Source organism: Cheilinus undulatus, linkage group 22 (assembly GCF_018320785.1).
Source record: "Cheilinus undulatus linkage group 22, ASM1832078v1, whole genome shotgun sequence".
NCBI lineage: Eukaryota > Metazoa > Chordata > Actinopteri > Labriformes > Labridae > Cheilinus > Cheilinus undulatus.
This window is the reverse complement of record NC_054886.1, coordinates 7,489,739-7,513,651: the sequence shown is the minus strand read 5'-3', so window position 1 is coordinate 7,513,651 and position 23,913 is coordinate 7,489,739. Positions and strand designations below refer to the sequence as shown.

At 38.6% G+C, this 23,913-nt stretch overlaps 1 protein-coding gene across 3 annotated transcripts in view; it reads right to left on the bottom strand.

The window, feature by feature from the left end:
- Window positions 1–23,913, bottom strand: part of tbc1d14 (TBC1 domain family, member 14) — a 74,291-nt gene that overhangs the window by 6,944 nt on the left and 43,434 nt on the right. For all 3 annotated transcript variants that reach the window (XM_041778954.1, XM_041778953.1, XM_041778952.1), the window contains 10 exons: window positions 15,082–15,206; window positions 13,989–14,071; window positions 13,040–13,157; window positions 12,703–12,809; window positions 9,580–9,660; window positions 8,375–8,463; window positions 6,761–6,832; window positions 2,530–2,658; window positions 2,053–2,162; window positions 1,114–1,372 (listed from right to left, as the gene is read on the bottom strand). In XM_041778954.1, coding sequence (XP_041634888.1) covers window positions 1,114–1,372; window positions 2,053–2,162; window positions 2,530–2,658; window positions 6,761–6,832; window positions 8,375–8,463; window positions 9,580–9,660; window positions 12,703–12,809; window positions 13,040–13,157; window positions 13,989–14,071; window positions 15,082–15,206 — 1,173 coding nt within the window. The remainder of the gene's footprint in view (window positions 1–1,113; window positions 1,373–2,052; window positions 2,163–2,529; window positions 2,659–6,760; window positions 6,833–8,374; window positions 8,464–9,579; window positions 9,661–12,702; window positions 12,810–13,039; window positions 13,158–13,988; window positions 14,072–15,081; window positions 15,207–23,913) is intronic.

The window sequence follows — 23,913 nt, the reverse complement described above, 5'->3', positions numbered from 1 at the left end:
AATTTCAAATTTTGATTCACCTGACCACAGAACAGTTTTCCATTTTGCCTCAGTCCACTTTAAATGAGCTTTGGACCAGAGAAAATGCTGGTATACCTGGATCCTGCAACATATGGCTCCTTTAACTGTCATTTGTTGATGGCACAGCCAACTTTGTCAACAGATAATGATTTCTGGAAGTGTTCCTGAGCCTATGCAGGGATTTCCAGTACAGAATCATGCCTGTTTTAAACTCTCTGATCCCTGAGCTGTTTTTAACCATTTTGTCTCTCCTGGACTTTTTGTCTTAAAAAGCTTGTAAAACTTCAACCCTGTGGTGCACCGTCAAGCTCTAAACCTGTTTTTAAGTGTATACACATGCAGTTTAACAAAGCGTGACATGACAAAGGAACAGCCTGCCATTGGTTGTCACAACACATGCAACATTCATTTTGGGAAAACGTTATGGTGGCTAATGCCAAACTAGTGGCAGATATGGATTAAAAATATTGTGTTCAGTGTCTGAGTTACTGGTGTGGATTTAATCTCTGAAGACCCCAGAAAGTCACCCAAGTTCTAGGCTTGCTAGAAAAGCCTCAGTAAGGGCTACAAAGGCATTAAAATGGCAAAACAGAGGGCTTCCAGAGGAAAAGCCCACCTTACTTCTAAAGGACTCTGCATCTTGCAAATGCTCCTTTTATATCCAGTCTGTTACTGACCTGTTGCTAATTAACCTAATTAGTTGAAAAATGCTCCACAAGCTGGTTTCCCTTAGCCCTGCCTACTTTTCCATCCCATCTTTAGATGTGTTGCTACCACCAAATTCAAAATTAGCTAATCTTTTATGTTAGATGGTAAAATTTCTCAGTTTATAATCTGGTGAGTTGTTTAATCTCTGTTGTGAATACAATATGAGTTTATGAGATTTGGAAATCACTGCTTTTATCTACAGCTTACACAGTGTCCCAACTTTTTTGGAATTTGGGTTGTAGATTACAATAGCAAACATGGCCTACTGCAACTGTCAAACTGCAGAAGGTACAATATTTCTGTAGCCTGAAATGTGAGCCAAAACACCCGTTTCATATTATTCACTTGCAGCAGAGATGTTTCGCTCTACACATCACATCTTACCTGCCCCCACTTCCTGTTGCGGCTGGTCATGTGGATGGAGGCGATGTGCTGGAAGAGCTGCTCTGCCGGGATGAGGTCGGGCAGGCGGGTGAGAAACTGAGCCATGTGGATGAAGTCCATGGTGGTCAGGACGTCCTGGTAGAGACGCAGCAGGCCGAGCGCCGTGCGGAACAAGAACTCCTCGCCATCTCTGCAGAACACGTCCCATACCCGACACGCCAGGTCCAACGGTAGAGACTTACTGTACAGCGTAAAGATCCTACAGTACAGGGAAATATTTTTATTACAACTACAGTATGAAAGCAAACTCCTATACAATGTGTAAGCTAAATAGAAAAATAACATTTTGCAAGTAAATACGTTTTCTTTGTTTGAAAGTTTGGCATTTTTTAATCCAATTATTCTTCAAAATAATGAAGGTGGTATCATTTATGTTTGGTATCAAAAAAAGTATTCAAATATTAAAAATTGCAAAAGTATATAGTTTTCTAGTTAATGCAAAATCAAACAAAAAAGGATGCTGATGAAAAAAATGTCATTTAAAGTATTTTGGATGCCGTTGTGAATATCTGTCAGTTTTAACAAGAACACAAGATAAAAGTGGGCCTGATTAGCCTAAAAATACATCAGCTGCTCGATCCACTGATTTCCTGGGTGTAGTACGAGTGATAAAGGTGAGAAATAGAAAAGTAGAAGTCTCATCTGTAAGTGGGCAGAGACCACCAACACAGGCCCCCCCCTCACCACCAGCCCATCCTGTTTTCTCAGAAATAAACCAGACTGAAAGTGAGACAGGCTCATGTGAGCTGCGTGTTTCCACACGACGACATGTGACACAGGATGGAGAGAAAAGAAGCTGTCAACTGACATCATGGTTCGAATAAGGGCTTTTAAAGTGTGGCAGAGCAGAAGAAGTGAGGAAATAAAGCCGAGACTCACCAGTCGATTAAATAAATATCAGGGGTCAAGTTGTTTTTCTTGAAATGTGCAAAGAGCTTTGGTAGGTTTTCTTCAAAGAACACTTCAAATGCAGAGAAGTATGTCAACATCTGTGGAGAGAGGGGAGGTCTTCAGAGAAAAACACTCAAAAACCACACTGTGTTAGATCAGCAGGTCAGTGAGTCATCTGTAGAGATGGACCACGGATTACTGTGGTTATTGACTATGAATAATAGCTAGTATGGTGTCAAAATCCTGGTATTGTGTCAACTCAAGATGCATCCTGGTCAAAGCCTAGTTTAAAGGATTAACAGGAGCCCTTTTGTCCTGATTTTATACAGGAAGAAATAACCTATATACAGTATCTAAATGTGCAACATATTTGGAGGATCATACTACATCTTCTCTAGTGGTTGTATTTGTGGTTTGACCTCTTTATTTCATTTTTGTGTGCACAGAGTTTGTGAGTTTACTGACAAGGCTGTGGTCGACTCTGAAGAAGGCCATCTGACACGGCTTGTTGAGCAGGTTGGCAAAAGCTATGAAGGCGTCGGCTGTGTCCAGATTCAGGATGAGGACCGCTGCAATAAACGACATTCCCTGCACCTATGCACACAAAAAAATACACAAAAACAAAGAAAATTTGTGATACAGCACTGTTAACAGCTAGAGCTGAGTTTCAGTATAAACTGTCCATAATTCTACTTCTTCTTCCATCTCTTAATTTGAGCACAAAAAATGACTAAAAATTACAAACTGACCTCCACTAAAAGTAAGATGCTACTCTCTTTTGTTAAACTAACGCTGATCTAATTTAATATGGAAATCAGCAGTCAAAGGGAGAGTATTTGCGTAAGGGATATAAAAAATTTCCTTCATTATGAACCTTAAGAAAAGTCCAAATGTCAGGGGCTGAAATGTTGAGAAAAAGTTAATCTGATCTGGATTTTTTTTTTGTTTTAATGGTTACAAAAAATACAGATGAAAAGCAAAGTCAAATCTATAGCTTAATAAAAGTTACAATCCTGAGGGGGAAAAAGCTGAAATGTCAAAAAAGAGTGACTAAAATGCCAAAATTTCGAGGAAAAAAATAAATAATGAGAAGAAAGTTGACATACGTCTAAACTTGAAGAAAAAGTCAAACTGTTGAGGAAAAGCTTTAATATCTAGAAAGAAAATATAAAAACAAGAAAATCCAAAATGGGGAGAAAAAGGCAAAATAGTGAGAATGAAAGTCTAAATGAGATTTTCTTTAAAAATGTTTAAGGAGTTTAAGGACAAGTTAAAGTTTCGAGAAAGTAAATCGAAGTTTTGAGAAAAGATGAAACCGCATAATGAAAATATGAGTTTAAGGGAAAAAAATCTAAATGGTCAAAAAAAGACCTGCCGTCTCAAGATAACATTGGTTATGAACTGGCACCATAGAAACAAAGATTAAGTGATTGGCTGAAATACAGTTAAAATGTAGAGAAAGAAAGTTAAAATATTAAAGTGTAAATGAAAAGAAATAATCTAAATCCAAAGAAAAGCTGAACTGTATATAAATAAATTTAAATGTTGAGTCAAGAGGTTGAAAAGTTCACAAAAGTGGCAAAAAAAATCTAAATTTTGAGAAAATGTAAAAAGGCAAGAGAGACTGATATGTCGAGACTAAAAGTCAAAATGTCAAGGAGAATTTTAAATGAAGAAAAAGTCTAAAAGCCCATACAAATTTGATAGAAGAAAAATGTTGAGATTAGTTGAATGTGTAAAAGAAAGGTTGAAACACTTTATGCCAAATTTTTTGACTAAAAGTTTGAATGTTATGCAAGACATTTTGCAGGCTGTGAATAAAAGTTAAAACGTTGACAAAAAGGTAAAAATGGTGAGGAAGAAGGTTGAAATATTGAGGGAAGAGGTCAAAATGGTAAGAAAAACATTCAAGTGGTGAGAAAAGAGGAAATGTAGAGAAAAAGTTGAAAAGTTAAGGATAATAGTTGAAGTTTTGGGTTAAAAGATTAAAATGTTGAGAAAAGTTAAAATACATAAAGAAAATGTTCGAATGCTGAGTAAAAAGTTGAAAGGTAAAGGACAAAAGTTGAAACATTGAATTAAAAAATAAAAATGTTGAGAAAAGTTGGAATAGAAAATGAAAAAATGTTAGAATGTTCAGAAAAAGTTGAAAGCATAAGGATGAAAATTAAAATGTTGGGGTAAAAGATTGAAATGTTAAGAAATTTAAAAAAGAAAACTTGAAACATTGATTTAAAAGGTTGGAATGTTGAAAAAAGTTGAAAGGGATTAAAAAACATTTAAATGTTGAAAAAAATGTTAAACTTTAAGGACAAAAGATGAAATGTCCAGTTAAAAGGTTAAAATGTTGAGAAAAAATAGTATAAAGACAATGTTAGACTGTTGAGACAAATGTTGGAGGTCAAGGACAAAAGTTGTAATGTTAAAGTAAAACATTAAAATGTTAAGAAAAAGTTGAAATATTGAGAAAAATGTTGAATGTTAAGAACCAAAATTGAAATGTTTGGTTAAAGGGTTAAAACTTTGAAATAAGTTTCAATAGATACAGAAAATGTTGAAATGACATGAGAGAGCTGACATGACGGAACAAAAAATCAAAATGTTGAATAAAAGTTGAAACTAAATGTTTAGAAATTAAGTTGCAAAAATGTTGACAAGGCCAGGTACATTTATTCGTGTAGCATATTTCAGCAACAAGGAAGTTCAAGGTTCTTCACGCAGGAAATCAAAACACAATGATAAAGGGGAAAAGTACACAATAGAAACATTTAAGAAAATAAAAAAGTGATAAAAACAGTAAATAAAACCCAGAAAAGATCAAAACACAGATCACAACATGATGTCTGTGGCAGATCTTTCATTTTCTTACTACAGCTCAGTGGTTCAGGACTCACACGACTTTTAATTATTCTATTGAAACGCCTTTCACAGAGATTCAATGAAATAAAGGCAGGATAGCTTGTATGTCAAGAAAAAGCTTGAGAACGTGACAAAGAAATCTGAAATGTTTCAATTAAAAGACAAAATGACAAAAAGTTGGAATGCTGCGAAAAAGTTTAAACGTCAAGGATTAAGTAAAAGCTGACAACAATTCAAAATGTCAAGAATGAAGTCAACTCAAAACTTGTATTTAAACATCAGGCCCAACTTTTTTTTAACTCTAGAAATTTCAACCTCATCCTCATCCTTTGACCGTTCATGAAGTGTGTATTCTCTTTTAGCCTGACCTAATTACACTTCCCCAGCTGTCATTTGGGCACAAAGAGACAAAATGTTTCTGCATTCACATGCAGAAAAACCCTGCAAATACTGATGATTGCATGTATCGTGTGATTAACAGCTCTGGGTTGGGGTCAGTACAGGAAGTCAGAGTCATTTCTACCTTAGCAGAGAGAGCGTGGGGCTAACCGCAGCATATTTTGAGCGCGGTGTGGCTGTTAGGAGGTACAGGGGTGACAACATAAGCTTTATTTAACTGAAAAAGTTTTTTAAATAAGAGACTTTCACACTTTTACTGCAATCTCAAAGGCTTGGTTTGAAATTTTTTCATATTTTATAAGATTTTCAGCACCATAAAAAGGATTTGGATGCACAATGTGAGTCTGGGGTGGTTTGCAAATATGAGCAACAAGATTAGTGACTCTGCTTGGAGGAAGAGGAGGCTGCATAAAGGGAAAAATACACTGAGGTTTACAAACTGGGAAATCAAACCTACACACAGTGGGAAAGTTTCGCTAAAACCACTCCGCATTGCGCTGTAGAGATGTAGAGAACATTTAGCTGGTTTGAGGCGTCTTTAGGTGTCTGCAGCAGTTTTGAAACAGGTGTAAATTTACAACAGCGAACCACAATGATAATTTTAAACCTATATTTCATTTATTCACCTGCAGCTGCGTGCATTCCCTCTGTTCAAACCCTTAGTATGTGCTGTGGCTATATTTAAATAACCTGGGATACTGTTTTATCATATAACTGCCCATTTCTACTACAAACCAAGTAAAGAAGAGACGCAACAAAATCCTCAATCCTCCATCATTCAAACATAGCAGGTTAAAAATCACCTGTTGTTCCTTCACTGCAGACTCAGAGGTTTTACTCTTACACCTAGGTGGAAATTAGATACTAGAAGCTGTTAGTCATCCACACCATCGTCAAGCTTTGGTTTCAAGTGTTAATAATAAACTGTGGAGGTGTTCTGTGGGGGATTAAAGTATGTACTGTGTCACTTTTAACCTTTATGATAAATGAGACGTACTACTGTACAACTCTGCCGTCTGCTTACTCGTGAACGATACGGCCGACATTCTTCATCATAATCTGTTTTTATTTTATCTGTTAGAATTGGACTAAAATAAACTTCCAGGTTTAGCTGATGTGACTTTAAGCATGCTTTTTAATATCAATTCTGTCCACAAGGGGGCAATCTAACATTAGCGAACAAACTTGAATTTGAAACACTACAATATAAAGACTTTATTAAGCATTACAGAAGCATTATTGAAGCATAGCATGATTGATAACTCATTTACATGTTCTTTTTTTAGATAAATGGGTATTACTCTGATGCAAGCTAAAGGTCAATTTTTGAAATAATCCAATGAAAAAGGCTTGATACTTTAGAGAATACATTTTTCACCACTCTCTCATAAGCTTTAATGCTATGTTTTACATGAGCGTGTTTGTGACTTTGACTTACGTAGCCAACATCTGGCCGGTAACACGTGTATGCTCCCAGAATGCTGTGCAGAACATCATGATATGGCCCGCCCTGATAATAAACAGAGAAATAACAAAGACAGTCAAACAAGCAAGCCAAAAAGGCATGATTCCCAACTGACCCTTCACTAAGCCCTGCCCCCTTAGTTACTGTTGCTACGCCGGGTAAGCTTTCACATCTGCTGTGCTGAATACCTCGTTTTTCACTGTGTAAATAGAGGGTATTCTGAAGGAAATACTATTGAATTTGTAGCTAAAAGTGTTTGAAAATGTCAGACAGAAATGTCCACAAATAGCTTGAAAGCTACATCATGATGTAATTAGTTGACAGAGTGAGAGCAGATAGGCTAAATACCTAACACATAAGCTAGCACATGGTTAATAAGGCGGCAAATGTTGATGAGATCGAGACTGGGGACATCATGCAAACTATCTTGGGTGATGTAAAAACTACTGACAACTAAGCAGGAAAATAACAGTATGGATGGATTTTGATTTATATAAAGGAGGAAATAATGAAGCTGAAACCTGGAGGACTGCAGACAGATTAGCAACGTAAACACAAAGCAGCCACTGTCAGCCGATCCATCGATTAGAGGACAGCACAGAAGTATCCACAGTGGACTTGTATCTTGCTCTTCTCCACATAAACCACCATGGTTGGATTTCATAGTTTTGAGTAAAAAGCAGCTGCAGTTGAAGAATATGACGGTAAGACCCCAGTTTTACTGAAATGCTGAGTTTTAATGGGGTGTCTGATGAGAATGGACTGCAGGTTAGCTATTTGTTGTAATAGTTTGTTTTCTCCAGAGGATGTTATTTGGCTGTTATATGGTAGGAGCTAACGGGCTAGTGTTTATGTGTTAAATGCAGCAGCGTGTGCGTTGTAACAGATTGTTTTTATTACGTTTGTTTAAACAACTTACATACATATAGATGAAAAAATGACTTCTTATAGTCATTTTCACAGTCTAATCATATGTATCTGTGTAAACAGGCAGGCTAGCAAGGCAAAGAAGGCTCTGGTTTACCATCAGGCTCAGTTTTTACGGTCTGTGACTCGGGTCAGAACTCGGACCGAAATCTATGACCCCTCGGGACAAAACAATGAAACAAAACTGTACGGCAGAGTAACTTAAGATTACATTTAAAGCTAATGATGAGTTAGCTCTTAATATATGTGTGTTAACGTTAGCCATTTGTTACCTAAACTAAGTTGCTGTTCACGCCACCTAATTTTTTTTTATTCATATCTTATATCTCTCCTCTCGTTTTTGGGCTTTGTGAGATCAAAAATTCACCCCACTGTAAAGATTTGGAGGTCCATAAGCTCACTGCTCCGGTACACTAGTGTCTGCTGAAAGCGTGTCAGGCCTCCTGTGTATGGTTACTGTTGCTAACCTAAGATTGGACAGTGGCCGTTTTAGGGAGAGGCTTAGCGAAGGGTCAGTTATTTCACTTTGATACAATTCATTAAACCAATTAAAGTAACAGCCCTGATGTTTCTCACAATGACAGTCAAGATCACACAGTAACAAAAAACAATTTAAGGTGATCTAAAACACTTCAGCTGTAAAGGTCTTTTATAACCAACCTGCTGGAAGATACACAAATGTGGGAACGTTCTTGAGATGTCCAACTTTATCAGCTCCAGACTCGACTCTCGGTCCGATGAACCAGCATCTGAGAAAAGGAGAACGGAAAAGGGTTTATTGGGTATAGTAGATAGAAAAAGGCACCAAATTCAAACAAAAAGGATAGATATCTTTTAAAAATGACAAACTTAAATAACAGGACTATCAAATCTTACTAACTTATTAAAGATAGCTTCTCCAATGACATATGTTAAATATAACTTGCCAAAAAGCCACAGATCCCTGTTTGCACAGTTAAAATGTAGTACATAACCACTAAACATTGAAACTGGCAGGTATGGAGGTGTGGAGTGAGGAAGAAAGAATCTGAATACTGTGAGCTAAATGAGATGGAAAAAGAAAATCATCTTTTTCTATAATGTTCAACGTATCAATGTGTTCCAGCAAACTTTGTTTAGAAAAGTTCAGGATCCTGGTCTTGATTTAATTCACATCAACAATGGTTCTTTAATGAAATATCTCTGATCATGTCTCTGCTTACGGACTCTCCTTCTAAAGCGTGGGAAAGGAGAAGAAGAGTCACAACAGATAAAAACATCAGACTTCAAGTTTTATTAATTTTGTCAAAATTTAAATGTGTCATGAGACTATGTCATGTGTTCACGGGGCTGTGTTGGTTTATGTGTGCTTTTGTAGGAAGATTAGAAGTTCAACACTTCGCCCCATCAACCATGGCCCTGTCCAGGCCCGTGCCCAAACTCTCCAGGTATCTTCCCAGCTGACCCCTCCACATGGCCTCTAACAAGCCTGGCCTCAGTGTGTGGTGAGCTGGATTAGGCCTGGAAAAGCACGCCAGGTACTGCAGGAGCACAGCCGCAGCTCTTATAACCTGACATGTTGCTGGCATCAGCTTTTCCAAAATCAACATTTGTCAGTTACAACATTGTATTTGTTGTCGTCAAAAAAATAGGGTTTCAGTGTTTTGAAATTCATCAAAATCTTTATTTAAATTTTGTCCAAACTTTTTTTGGAAATGGGTTTGTAAAATAACAGTGCCAAGGGCAAAATACTGAAATTAGCCTTTAAAATATATAGAAAAGTAAGTGGCAGAATAATCTTTAATCTAAATACCAATTATTCTATTAATTTGGACAGGATTAACTTGTCAGTATGTCGATGACCAAACTTCCTGTTCAGTGTCTACCTTCAGTTTCAGTGTCTGAGGACGGCGCTGGCATCGTCTTCCACTTCTCTTTAGCTCGAGCCAGACAGATGTTATACAGCTCTGCAGGGACACATAACAGCACAGAGACGAGTCAATATGAGAGAGAAAGGAGGTTCACTGAGGCTCTGAGAGAGGAGGACATGATGAGTGGACGGAAAACACTTCAGGTGATTAAAGGTTACCGCTCCGTGCTTTTCTCTGCAGCTCTGGGTGTGATTAAAGGAAACAAATCTGCCTCTGTGTTTAAGAAAAGCCTTTCTGATTTTGCTGCAGTGCATTTACAGCTCACAGTTCTGCTTTGACCCATTGTTGCCCTCTAGTGATGAGAAACAGGACTGAAATAATGGGATTACTGAGACAGAACGGAAAGCTCTGCATCAGTTGTCTTGTCTTATAAAGAAAGGGTGGGAAACAGGTGGCTTGTGGGCCACATGCAGCCAAAAGTCTCTCTCTATTTGGCCCATGAGTTAATTCAAACATGATTAACTGCAAATATGAAGAAAACCTGAAAATCTACAATGAAGGAAAAGAAACTAAGTTGCCAAAAAAAGATGAAGCTAACATTCGAGTGTATGGTAATCTTTAATAAGTTTTATTTTCAACACAAATTAAGTAGATTAAATTGACTGTGGTTGTTTCTGTAAAATGATTATGAAGCATTACTTAATGCTTAATAACTAACTAATTTTTTGTTAGTTTTCAAATGAAAAAAACGTATCGATCAGGTTTTTATTTTATTCTTATCAACAATAGGTAACAAAATCGAACTGGATGTTCCTTTAAAGGTCAAAGTGGGAGATGTAAACTTGTCTTGTTTAAAGGCTCAGACTCATGTTTCAAATCAGTGAAAGGTTTGTCTAATCCAAGTGGTCAGTTAAAGGGTCTGCGGGTCATCTCCCAGGAAATTTTGAGAATACACTTAATTTTCTGCATTTTGGTGAATTTCTATGAAACAATCTGTGGTGTAAATTCAGTTTGAAATCAAAGATTATTGATTAACAACAGAAGATATATATTTCCTTTATGAAGCTCACATCATGTCAGCTTGATTTTTTTGTTTTTCTCATGTTCATTGTAAAATGAGTAGTTTCCTACAAAACACAGATCGCATGGACTGTTCACTGCTTTAACATATAAAAAATAAAGATAAACTGAAGCTAACCTTACAGGAAACCAAAGATTAAAAAGTATAATCTACAGGTTTTACCAAAATGAGGGGATTATTTTGATAACAGTGCAAAAGGTGATTATTAAACGTTTCCTTTTTATTGATACACTTTCATGTTTGAGAACCTTAGAAACTCTGACTATAGCATGCTAGCTCTACCTGTCTCTCCTCTAGCATCAGAGACTGGTTTTGTGGTTTTTCAGATGATTTTTCTTTGTTGAAATCAATTTATCCATATACCATTTTTTAATACGTCTATAATGCATGCAGTGACGCGTCTCACAGCTCGTCTGAGTTTTGCTATAAAGTTAAAATGTTGATTTTTTAATGTCAGACCACTATTTCTGTAAAATACTATCCCTGCCTTTGTTGCCCTATGGAGGCTTTTGTTTGTTTTTTTTTTATTAAATCCACACCAGTAACTCTGATGCTGAATGGCTTTTTTCTAGATCAAATTTTTAATCAATTATCAATCATTTACACAAATGAAGTTCCTAATGAATAAATAAAGTTGTTTGAATTAAATTGAATTTCTGTTGCTAGCGGCTAGTGCTATCTACTATATTAGTTATCACAATGGCTGTGACGACCAGTAGCAGGCTGTTCTGTCGTTGCGTCATGCTTTGCCAAACTGTGCATGTAGAAGACGGCCTGAACAGCTCATCATAGAGAGAAAGAGAGACAGAGAGCCTGTGACGTGTCCCTCTGTGTCTCTGCAGACAGGAACTGCTTTGAACAATGTTTCAAAAGAAGACTTTATCAAAAAGCGCAAGGACCTTTTGGGAATACTACTACTACTGGGAATATTTTTAAGACTTTTGACAAAATGATTGTTGACTGTGTGTTACACATAAACATTTTTGAGTCTTTAATTTCTGTTTAGTTTTTTGGCCAAATTGCCCAGCCATTGGGCATATGCATAAATTTACATTAGAGTCACATTTTTAGGCTTTTAAGCGGTTTTATTTTATGTCTGTTTTTGTCACAGAGACCGAGAAAGATTTTAGTAAATGCTGAAATACCAACAAAAAGCCACAGGTTTTTGGAGGCTGTTTTCAAACAATACTAAAATCTAAGAGTGTGTTTTTTAGACAGCCTTAAAACTAAATGGTTTAAAGTTTCATCATTAAGCTGGTTTTATTATTTTCTTTGTCTTTCACGTTTTGATGTTTCTCTTGTTGGAACAGGTGTTCTGTTGGCCACATCTCCCTCAAAAAAGAGATCTTAATCTAAAGGGACTACCTGGTGAAATAAAGGCTAAATTTAAAAAATGAATATAGAAGTAATTCAGCTGTTCATGTAGAAAAACTAGCAATCAAGGCCTTGGTACTTACATAAGCATTGGTAGAAATATTAGCAGCAGTATTAGATGCATTAATAAACCATCTTTAATTAAAACGAGGTTAATCTGTAACTGAGCCGCTACTTTAAGAGGAGACGACTTTAAAGCAGAGAGCTGCAGAGCGATAATGCACAGCTCTGAGCTCCATTTAAAAGGCTGAGCAGTACAAAGCCAGCCAGCTCAGCAGTCAACCAGGGAGAGCTTATCAGCAGGACGCCCCGAGGAGCTTTAGCCGAGAGATTCTGAAGTTCCTTAGTGAGCGTGTGAACGTAATCTCCATTCAGACCTCAGAACTCATTGCAATGCTGCACACTTCCTCTAGAGCTGCAGGGAATCATCAGACCATGCTAACGTTTGAATGGATCTGTCTGCTGTTAATTTTTAATTATCAGTTATAGCGACACTGACATAAATTCATATCTATTTGTATTTATGGGACATGGCATGTCATGTATATTTATGATAATTTAGGCAGCTACAAGGGGGCTTTATCAGGTCATTTACCTGTATTTATGGTACACTCACACCTTTATATGACCAGCTCCTCATTACTAATAAAACATGCGTGTTTTCTGAAACTCCCTGAACGTACCATGTGTGATGTTAAGCTCGTTGCCCACTGCCAGACTCCACACCTTCCCTCTGACGCTGGGTGGGATGCCCTGCCACCACAGATCTCTGACCCGTCGGGAGGTACACCTGCAGGAGGGTGAGAAAGACAGAAAGCTCTGTGAGTTTCTAAATAATGTTTCAAGGGAAACCAATGGCAGATGAACTGAAAATAAACACCATCAAGTTGTGTTCAAATTTAACAGCATAATGCTGATCTCATTCATAGATGATTGGTTTTGTCATTTGCATTTGCAGCAAAAGAGCTCAAATGGGGAATCCTAAGTATTTATTATCATTTCTTAGTCCTATAAACTTACATTGTGCTCCAGTTGGGTAAGATCTCCAGGTTCCAGGTCTGGGCGGCTGTGCCGATGCTCTCCTCCAGTTTACAGCGATCCTCTAGCTGCTTCTTTCTCTTCTGAGCCTCCTTCATCTCTGCAGATTGAAGAGAAGAGAGAGAGGAGGTTAGATGGTAAAAGAGGAAAAACACCAAAAAGGAAACAAAACTGAAGAGACACCAGGGCGCATGCATGCCTCACAGGAAAATATGAATAGTTTTCAAATATAAGGTAGTCTACGTCTCTTCTTCTGTTAATTTTCAGTTTAATAGTACCAAAAGAAGAAAAAAAATACACATTAGTATTTCAACACCATGAGCACAGAAGGAGAGCAGCTTTGCAGCTTTGGACTAAACAGAGTGGTGATACGAAGAGAGATTTTATTTCCTGATTGTCTAAAGAAGTAGGAACACACCAGAATCTCTGCACAGACATGTTAAAGATTCAGATGCTGAAGATGTGTCTTTCTCTGCTTGGCCCTCTGTCCTAGCCTCTATCCTTGATAAGATTTAAAGTGTTTTGAATAACAAACATGATGAGATGATTTGAAATGATGAATTTGTACTTTTGTAGATTTCCAGTGACTTGTAACAACCCAGTGATAATACTGATTACTGTGATATTTTAGGTCATGATTATTGTAATATAAAATTCTAATGTTGTTGCATCTCATAAGCTAAAATGTTATTTATTCACTTTTGGGAAAATCTAATTTATTTTGCCTTTATTATGTGTTCATTTTAAATGAACCTTTCTTATATGCAGGTTGGAAATGCTAAAAATAACTTAAGTCATTCGTTTTTAGTGTCCAGAAGATTATTTTTGTTGGTGTGGTATCAAAATTGTATCAGTAGTGTTAGATTTAAACTGGTATTATATTGAAATTTAAAATTGTGATGCCGTTACTACATCATTCAGATGTTCTCACCTCTCTTCTTGGCCTGGGCCACCATCTCCTCATACTGCTGTCTGTGCTTCTGGGCCTCCTCTGCTGGCTTCGCAGGCAGATTACTGAAACAGACATGCAGAGAAAGGGTTAACATCCATGAGTTGTGTGAGATTAACTTACATTATTAATGTGGCATAAGGAGAAGAAAACAAACACTGAAGGAAAAAGGGAGTACCTGAACTTAAAATACAGTTTTAAACAGAAAACACAACTTATTGGCTGCACATTTCGTGGCTCTTCTTATTTTATTGGAACAATTGTAATTTTTCAATCAGTTATTAAATAAAGTATCTATGTCTAAAGATATCCGTGAAGGCTAAGGATGTGCATGACTTGGCCTTTGGCTGGATTTTTTTTGTTTTTTCAAAAACAAGATGAGATCAAGTCAGAATAAAGAAAGTCAATTACTATGCTAAGGTTGTCCATTTCTACTGGACAGAATGGAAACAAAAAAGCTAAACACAGCAGCAAACAAGCATGCAGGGAGAGAGGAATACCGCCTGCCAGAAGCTGTATAAATTCTAGTTCAAATACACTAAGCTCAACATGTAAGAAATGATTTATGGAAGGTAAATCACCATGAGCCTGTAAGTGTGGAGATTTCTAAACATTTTCACCAGCAGGGGGAGACATTGAAGAGGGATCACATGCAGAACTAAGCAGTAAAAAAGCAGTTTGTGTTCAAACAGTGAATCTGTCTAAAATCATCCTACTGTTTTCATCCAGCTTGCTCTCCAGCGGAGGTTTTGTGGAGGTAAAACCTTAAAGAAGCTGTGCAATAGAGCTAAGCTGGAGGAGAGCTATTAAACTTTCAACAGCACTTCTCTTTCAGCGACTAACAAGCAGAGACACAGAGGGAGCTGGAACAATACTGAATGGAGTCTAATGACCCGGTAGAGGAAGAGAGCAGAGCTGATAAAGAAGGAATGAAGAGATAAAAAGACAACAGAGGAGGCTTTATTGCCTCAAAGAAAACTACTATGATACTCAGAGAGAATGAGGCATGTAGGATGGGGCGATATGGAGCAAAAATCCCACCCTATAGACCCACACCATGTTTCTGTTTACATACGCAGGTCTGTCCTCCAGTATAAGCGCGGTGGTGGAGAGCGGCTCAAAGTCCAAGTTTTTCCTCACACTCTTCCTGGGAGACGTCGGGTTGCCGGGTCCAGCTCTGGCACTCTTTGTTTCATATTCCTGAAAAACGAAGAAAGAAAGCACGATTTACAAACAGAGCCTCAGAAAGTAGATTCAATTAAAACATCTTTACAGAGAAAACAGCTGCTACAGACTATATTTATTCTCAAAACGCTGCTGGCAACAAGAGTGCTGAAACATTTGCATACATTCAAAGTGGAGAAAGGATGAGCAAAAAGGGGGATTTGGTGCTTGCAGTTGTTCACACAAATGTCAATGGAGTTTGCTGTGAAAAGTCTCCACATTCAGATAGCTGTCACTGTGTAGTTCTTTATTGCACATCAATAAAAAAAATATCAGATTTTACTGTACTTTCACTTCTACCTGAATAAACTCTAACCAACGGAAGAGCACTTTTACTTGAGTGCAATAGTCTTGTACTCTTTCCACCTCTCAAAGTCTCATAGACGATGTTGAAGTCAGATCTACTGTCTTGTTTTCTCACCTAAACTTCTACAAACTCTGACAAAACTGTTCTTTTCTCCCAGCATTGCCAGCAAACACAACAAGCAGCTGAATAACAACAAATACTCAGTGTCAGCTGGAGCCCCACAGGTAGGCCAATTTCCTGCTCATTTGTGGTCCAGGTGAATGCACATCAAGAAAGCATTCTGACTGTGGCCATGGTGATTTAAGATGCTGTCTGACAGTTAGACAGCATCCTAAGTGCTCACACTGTAGGCTGTCTTGTTTCCTTTTAAAAAAAAGTCTCATACACTGAGGGTGAAGTGTTTCCAGTCATATCCACTCTCTCTCTCCCGCTATCTTTCTCTATCACACACAAACAGCATCACCATTCATGTCAACTGCAGGTTCGCGGGTTGGAATAATTCCTGCTCGTGTTTCCTTCATCATAGCAGGGGTGCATCAGGAAGTCATTCCAGCTGTTGTCATGGTAATTTAGGATGTTGTCTGACAGTTTAGAAAGGAAAACATTCCCCCAGAGTTGTTTACTCTGCTTGCGTTTCTGCTCTTACTGTGAAGTGTCTGGAGTTGTATGACCAAAATATCAAACACGCCAGAAATCAATCTGATCAGTCGGGAGCAAGTCGGCCCGATTTCAAAGTGTGACTCAAAATTTGTGGCTGAATTAGACAAAAATCACAAACATGCCAGAAAACTATCCGACCAGTCGATTGCAGCTGTGGTGGACAGTCGTGTCCCTTATACACTATACGATAGCACAATGAGACTGACAGTAAGAGGTGAATTCCACCAGGTAAGTGTTTGGTCCGTCTCCACTCCAGCACGGCAACGGACCAGAGACAAATTTATGCGTGAGACCTGTGCATAAATTCAGCCAGAGGAGATCAAACAGGGCAGGAAGTGCCAAAACCAAATTAAAATATCCAGTTAAAATTTCACCTTTACAAAAGATGGTGTTAAATGTCTTTTTTTTGTGCTGTCAAGCAGAGCTGCTACTACAGCAGCTGAGATGGACAAAACAGCTGTTCTCTCAGGGAAACACTCCAGCCACACTAGGAATAGAGCAGTAGCATAAATCACTGCGATGGCTTGTTCAAAGAAAATAAAAGGCAATGATTGTTTAGGCACTTCAGTTAGTGCTGGTGTATTTTGAGATTATAACATAACCTTAACCATGGAAAAGGAACATGTTTTGGATTGAAAAGGAAATAATGGAAAAATAAAAAGGTAAGTATTGGATAACAGAAGGTTCAGAGATGACTTCTGCCTGGATCTCTGAGCTGTCTGTGAGGTTTGAAAGGTAAATTAGACATTAAGGAGCAGTGGTGGACTGATTTTACATCACTGTGGCTGCAGGGAGGCGCTGACCTGAAGTACCCTAAAGGGACAATAAAGCATGCAATTGACGGCAATTTCAAAAAAGGCATGCACTAATTATGGACCTCTTTTAATAAAGATGTATGCATTTACTCAGACAGAGCTAGTGTTATTTTATTTTTTTTCCAAAGGTGACAGTTGAAGGTACTGCAATTTGGTTTATTCTAATGCACAATACTCATATGCTTATGCAAGCATATGCAAAAATTGATAGTTTTTGCTTCTGTTATGCATTAAAAATTTGTAAAGTCACAGAACCTAAAAGACTTGATAGTAGCATTGATAAGCCAACATGCTAAATTTTGCATTGAGACCTTACAGAGCTGGCCTCTGATCTTCAGCCCTACTTGATGTGTCAAAAGTTAAAGTTAAAATCTAAGACCATAAATGGCAAAAACAAGAATTTCTAGTTAATTTACTCTACAGAAATGATAATCTATTTTGTGCCTTTGAACTCATGAATCTAGAGAAGGACTTCCAAAACAGTTGGTGCATTTCATTCCTTTAAAAACCAACAGATCTCTACATCTATAAACACCAGAATACTCCTTTAAGTCACACAGAAACCCTTAGAAATGACTTGACAGCAGTGTGATGCTGCTCTTTTGGCCTGTGAGAGTTTGTCAGCTGGTGTCTAATGACTGCTGCACCTCTGGGAGTGTTAAACAGACCTACAGAAGAGGAGGTCATGTGACGAGTTAGAGCTCAGGCCTCAGAGCAGTTTAACAAAAGGTCAACCCTCAGCTGACTAACAGGTTCAGTGTGTTAGATTGTAGCAGAGAGAGGGAGCTTATAGAACACAGAGTTCAGAGAAGATGCTTCATTGTCTAAATAGTTAATTAGGAAGTTACTGTAAATAGGGCAAGTGCAATACGAGCAACCAAGATGGCCTCTGGTGTTTTTTAATAATGCACGCTGCAGGCAATCAGCTTAAAGCTGCTGCTGCTACATGGAGGTCCACATTGATCTGCACAGGCCACAATAAAGACTGGAGATGTATTCATGCAGCAGGAGTGAGCATGTGAGAGACGCAGCTCGTGTTATTAATCTGCCGCCGTGTCGCCGCCTCCTGTAGCAGAGCGTCCTTCCTCTTAGTCCTCAGGGACAAATAAAGGTAATTGAATCAGATTCAATTTTGTGCTTGAGGAGGAGTGCAGAACAAAAGTGTGTGGGGGGGCATAAAAAGACATAAAGTCAGCATGAATTAATGATCACAGCAGTAACCCTGAGTAATGGAGCAGTTCAGGGAGTGAAGTTTTGTAAAAATTCAATAAAAGAGACATAAAACAAAAAGAATAGTAGCAGGAACAGATGATAGCAGCTCTGCAATGCTGTGCTGAAGTCAGCATGCTACAATGGAAAAAGACGAAAGTTAATACCTCAACATATGGTACAACATGTAACATTTGTCGAGGTATTAGCTATTGCATAGATCCCGTGTAGAACATGCTTACTTTCTGTTTGTCTGGGAGGTAAACATTGAATGGAAATGTCAACTAATTATAAACCAAAGGTATGATTACCTTGGCTTTAGAAATAAGCAGGTAGATATGTGAAACATCTTGATAAACTTGAACCCTTTCCAAGTTCTGATGTGTACATTACTGCTAAGTTCCCGCCCTCTTCTCATCAATAGAATGTCCCAGCTGCCAACTTCAACACTGTTGGAACTGGCATGCTCAGATTTTTTCCGGTGTCTGAGAACATTACAGCAAAGATCCATGAGGACAAAAAAAACCCCACAGTCTTTGGTCAGAGAGTAAGACACTTTGACCAAAACTAGATATTACTTCGCTGTAGTGGTGGGTGAAAAACTGGTATCAATACTTTCACTGGTAAAATCTCTGGATTTTTGCTCAACCAATTTGCATTTAAATGCATGTGTTGTGATGTGGTGAACACACAAGGCACGGCTGATGCTGCTGTTACCATAGCAGAGTGATATGTGACAGACAACAGCTCCATCTGAGTCCATCATCTGCAGGTTTCACTCTGATACTAAAGAGCAGCCAGGTAACCAGCTAAATGCCACCTTTGTGTCCGTGTCATTAATGTGAAGCACAGTAATGAGGTAAAGCGTGCGTCTATCTTCTCCAAGTTTGACATCTGTAATAACAGCAACACACAGCTAGTGTCCTCACTTTGGAAAGCGTCTCTCGGCCTGTCTGGGGCCTTAATAGAAGCTGGCTTAAGACAAAACTCGTATAACAAAGGCCTTAAAAACCAGTTTAAAGCTGTATTTTAAATCATTACTTGCTTACTTTAAGTCCATGCTGATTAAAAGACGTGGGCTCAATGAAGTCTGAGAAGCAGCTGCAAACACTGCAGCTAGCACTGCAGCTAACGCAAAGTTAAATCAATAATAAACATGGTACTTTCAACAAATTCCTCACAATAAAAGCCTGCAGTTGTAGTTCACCTTGAGTGCTTTTATCACATCAGAAAATGTGGTTCTTTTAGTATACACCACAGCAGGAGAGAAATGAAACTTAAAACTACAGGTGCAGCTTGAAAGAAGTGAAGACAAGGAGACTTATAAAATCATTTTTTGTGATCTTATGCTCAGACATGAGCTGATCTGAGGAGGAGAAGAGGGTTATAGCACCAGAACATGCTTTTAAAATGCTTCATCTCTTTTTTTTCATAATACCGTGATATAATACTATCACTGCGAAGGGACAAAAAAAAATTGTAGTGATATGAATTTTAGGCCACATAGCCCAGCTCTATTTTGCTGGAAATCAAAAGACTTTATTAAAAGTTAATAATTTTAGTTTTTTTAGAGCACAGGAGTTGCTGCTCTACCCCTGTAGGCTGTTTGCAGGTTGATATAACAGTGAAGAAGAGATAGGGGTAAGAAGATGTAAATTTACGAATAAAGAAGTGCTATCAAAATGCAAACATTTTGTGCTGTTTTTTTCTACTTTTGGGTTCTAAAAGTATGGACACCTTCAGGCAAAAAGTTTTAAAAAGTTCAACAGAGAAACTGCGGCAAACATGGAATAAAAGCCTCTGACTAAAGCCTGGATGAATGGTGCCACACACCATGTATGGTTGTTTTCAACCGTTGGTTCAGCTGATGTCCTTCCAGCCTTATGATGGGAAATCCATCTCTTTTTAGTGATTTGAATCATATGGCTCAGAGCCAGTCTTGTGGCTCCAAAACAGCTCTTCATTTGGTAACAGTTTAACTTTCAAACCTGGATTAAAGTATGGCAAAAATGGGAGCAAAGAAACTGGCACTCAAACATGAGCTAGCTTGTGCAGTTCAAAAAAAGAGCCAAGGGGGTAATTTGGTTAATAGTATGAAACTGTTTCAGTTAAAAGCATGTTCAAGCCAGAATGAGGGAGAAAAGCTGTTAAAAGGAACTCTTACCTCAGTACAAGAACATAACCAGTGCACACTGTGCAGAACTTCTGGGTATGTTTGGGCCAAAAATTGAGGCTTTATTGGTGTGCAATAACAAGTAAATCCGCCTTTCCAAAGACTGATGCAGCCCTGGTGTACTCTAATTGTCCTTGCATTTAGCCAGGGGCACGGGAAGATAATCTGTGCAAAAATAAGTCAAAGGGCAGAATAAAGGGTGGATGTGGTGAGCAAGCACGGCCAAAGGTATCGTCCGGGCGAGTAGTAGGGTCGCCACAAGCCCCTGGCTGTGCTGTAGATGTCTCAAGGGCCCGAAAAACCACAGATGGTGTCTGGGTGTAGTACAAGGGGTGAAAAGTACCTAACAAAAGGAATGTTGTTGAGCGTGACCTTGGCTGCAGAGCGGCCTTCCCTCTCTCCAGCTCTGGGCTGTGGCACATCAGGCCCCCAGATGAATCCTTGGTGCCCTACGTGCCTTAAACTTACATACAGGACTATGTAAACGTTTCTCCACTTCCTGCATCCCATCTGACCTTTCACACATTATCAGGATCATGTGGCTGCAAACAACCTGTTTCAACTTGTATGGTGAAAAAAGGTCTGCAGATAAAGACCAGGACCCCTTTGGTCTTATGTTAAAAACACAATTCTTACTGTTGCAATGTGGAGGCTTTGTGGAGAGGAATGTAGGTTTGGATTATGGCTCCAAGTATAACATCTTAGGCTTTAACCTCAAGATCCATTCTTTTAGGTGTCACTTACTGTATTGAGCCTACGTTACGAGGGACTGCAAAGACTGCAAAAAGGTCCTGAAAAAGGCGACCATGTTTCAAAGTCACAGCAGGATACGGTCTTATTTTCACCTTGAACGGAAGCAGCTAGAGTTCAAACAGGATGAAAGGAAAGAAAACAGAGGTGAGAGCAGAGTGGTGTAAAGAGGAGAGGAGATGGAAAAGTCTGAGATTAGAAAGCCTGAAGCATCTCTTGGGAATTAATGTGATGTAGAAATGAAACATGGGGAAAGTGAGGCCGGAAGTTCAAAGTGCTGATGGAAAACTATTCCTCAGCCACCACTGCAGAGGGACAAGGGGCTTCATGGGTAAGATTGGACTCCTAGGAGAGAGAGGAGAGCCACACTGGGGGGCAAATCACCACTTTTATAAGTGCTGGCTTTACCAGGCTTTTGTTCTTTTTTTAAAGGAGGTTTCAAAGCTTTTTAAACCCCTTTTACAGGCATTTAATTACAAGTGCAAATAAGATGACACTTGTGCAAACAAAGCTAAAAAAGCCTCTCATGTTTAAGTCCGTGTCAGTTAAGACGTCAGCTTAAATACTCTGGTAAACAAAAAAAAAGCATTTGTGTTTGTGAAGCTAAAAGCTTCATGGTTTTGTTTGCCTGTGGGCCTTCTGTTCAAATCCAAGGCTTTTTTGTGAGGCATTTAAAAATCTCCAAGAAAATTCAACACAATGAATGTAGGCATGCATGTTTAACTAAGACTCAATAAAAATGCACAGGGTTTCCTTATACAGAGGAACAGCTGCAGGGTACTTAAAGGGAAAAGCGGACATCTTCACCCTGAGAATGGGCTGATACTGCAGAGACAAGATGAGGAGAGCGATTTGGCATCTATTCAACGGCTGCAGGTGTTAGCAACAAGGTGAAACACGAGACAGGGGGAGGTGTGTGAGGCTTGACAGAGAGGTGTAGGTGGCAGGAAGCAGAGCGAAACTCTTCCTCGTGGAGCTTTGTTCAGTTTGGCCATGACAGCGAGAGTTTAGGTCCAATTTATCTTCAATTCACTCATGAAAACAACAGAAGAGTCTGGTTTGATCAACAACAAAGTTCAGCCTGGATTAACTGGTAATATGAGGGGTTATTCAGTAACTCTTGAACAACTTGAGCTGCTATAAAAGACGTCTTGTGAGGTTTGGCGGTAAAATGGTGATACTTTATCCTGGTGTGTTAAAAAAGAGCCACATAATCTCTTTGATTACCATAATATATGCACGATAATATATCTGCCTTTATATCAAGCATACGTATCAGCAGCACAAATCAAATATTAGCCTTAAATATCTGCAACTAGGGTGTCACACACTCATGGGGACCCTAAATATTTTAGCTCTTCTTTCTGGGCTGAATCAGTGTTGACATTGGGGAAAATCAGCATCCATGATGCAACACAAACAAAACATAAAATGATCAGGGCCGATGCAACATCGCTGTGTCCTACATTTTCCAAACTTATGAGCATTTAGCCTTGATGTTGCAGATAAAAGAGTTATTCTCCCTGCTGATGGGTCAAAGAAGCCCTCCAAACCCTGTGGGATTGCCGAGGATCCAAAGCAGTAGCGCATCCTTTGTTTAGAATATCTCAGGAACCATAAGAAGGATCTCTATGTTGTAACTTGTGATCAGAAGCGTACCTTTTTTGCTGATCTACAGAGTGCTCCTGGCATTTATATCACTTCCGGAACATTTTTAATCCAGGCACAAAGCGTGGCATTTACTTAAAACTGTCATGCTACAAATCTACATTGCTAAATCCATCATAATATGACTGATTTTTCATTTTTCATAATGAAAAACTAAGCAGTCTTGCCATCATTGTTCCATTTTGACACCAGAAGTAAAAGACAATAACTTCCTGTTAACCTGTTGGCCTATCATGTTGCCCTAATTTCTCCTTTTTTTTTTTTTTTTTGCATTAATGACCAATCAGGGCCAGCTGGAAATCATGGTTAAAATCATGATTAGTCTAGGTGTAATTTGTATACAGTTCTATGAGATTCAGTTTCTGTTATTTTTCTTGGTCTCGCTGGTCCTATAACTGTTGATACATTCATCTGACATCCAAGCAGCCCACATATTCTGATAGTCCAGCTTGTCCTGAAAATATAGATTTCTATAAATTGATTGTGCTTAATGGGGTTGAGACTCCACAGGCATTTTGGCATAAAAAATACAGGCAGACCAAAAATAGCAATAACTGGCTTGGCATTCCAAGGAGGTCAGAGACGCAGCTCTAAACATACAGTAGCTGCATAAACTTACCAGTACTCGCTATTTCAGCCAAGTTCATCTCAATAAAAGTCTGTATTGTTATTTTCTTGAATGCTTGTATTAAAATATGCTTTAGTTAGCAGCAGATCGCCACACCTCAGCAGGATATATTGAAGCCATATTTTCCAGGCCTACATCTGAACTTGCAGATTTCTAAAAGTTGTGTGAAAGTGATGGAGGCTCTTTAGAGTTAACCTTATTTATAAATATCACCTTACACAATGGATCCATGAGTAACAGATCTGATTAACAAACAAGTAACCCATTAGACAAACATACCTGCCATCTGCAGACCGCACAGAGCCGTCACACTCAGTCACATTTTATTCAGCGCTAGAGGGGCTCTGGAAAACACCTCAGGGCTGCCTGAAGCTGTTTCCAGTTAAAAGCAGAGTTTGGCATGCAGTGAAACAAGAATAAACACCCCGCTGTGGCCTTTCATCTCACTGCCTGCATTATTGAGAGAGCAGGAA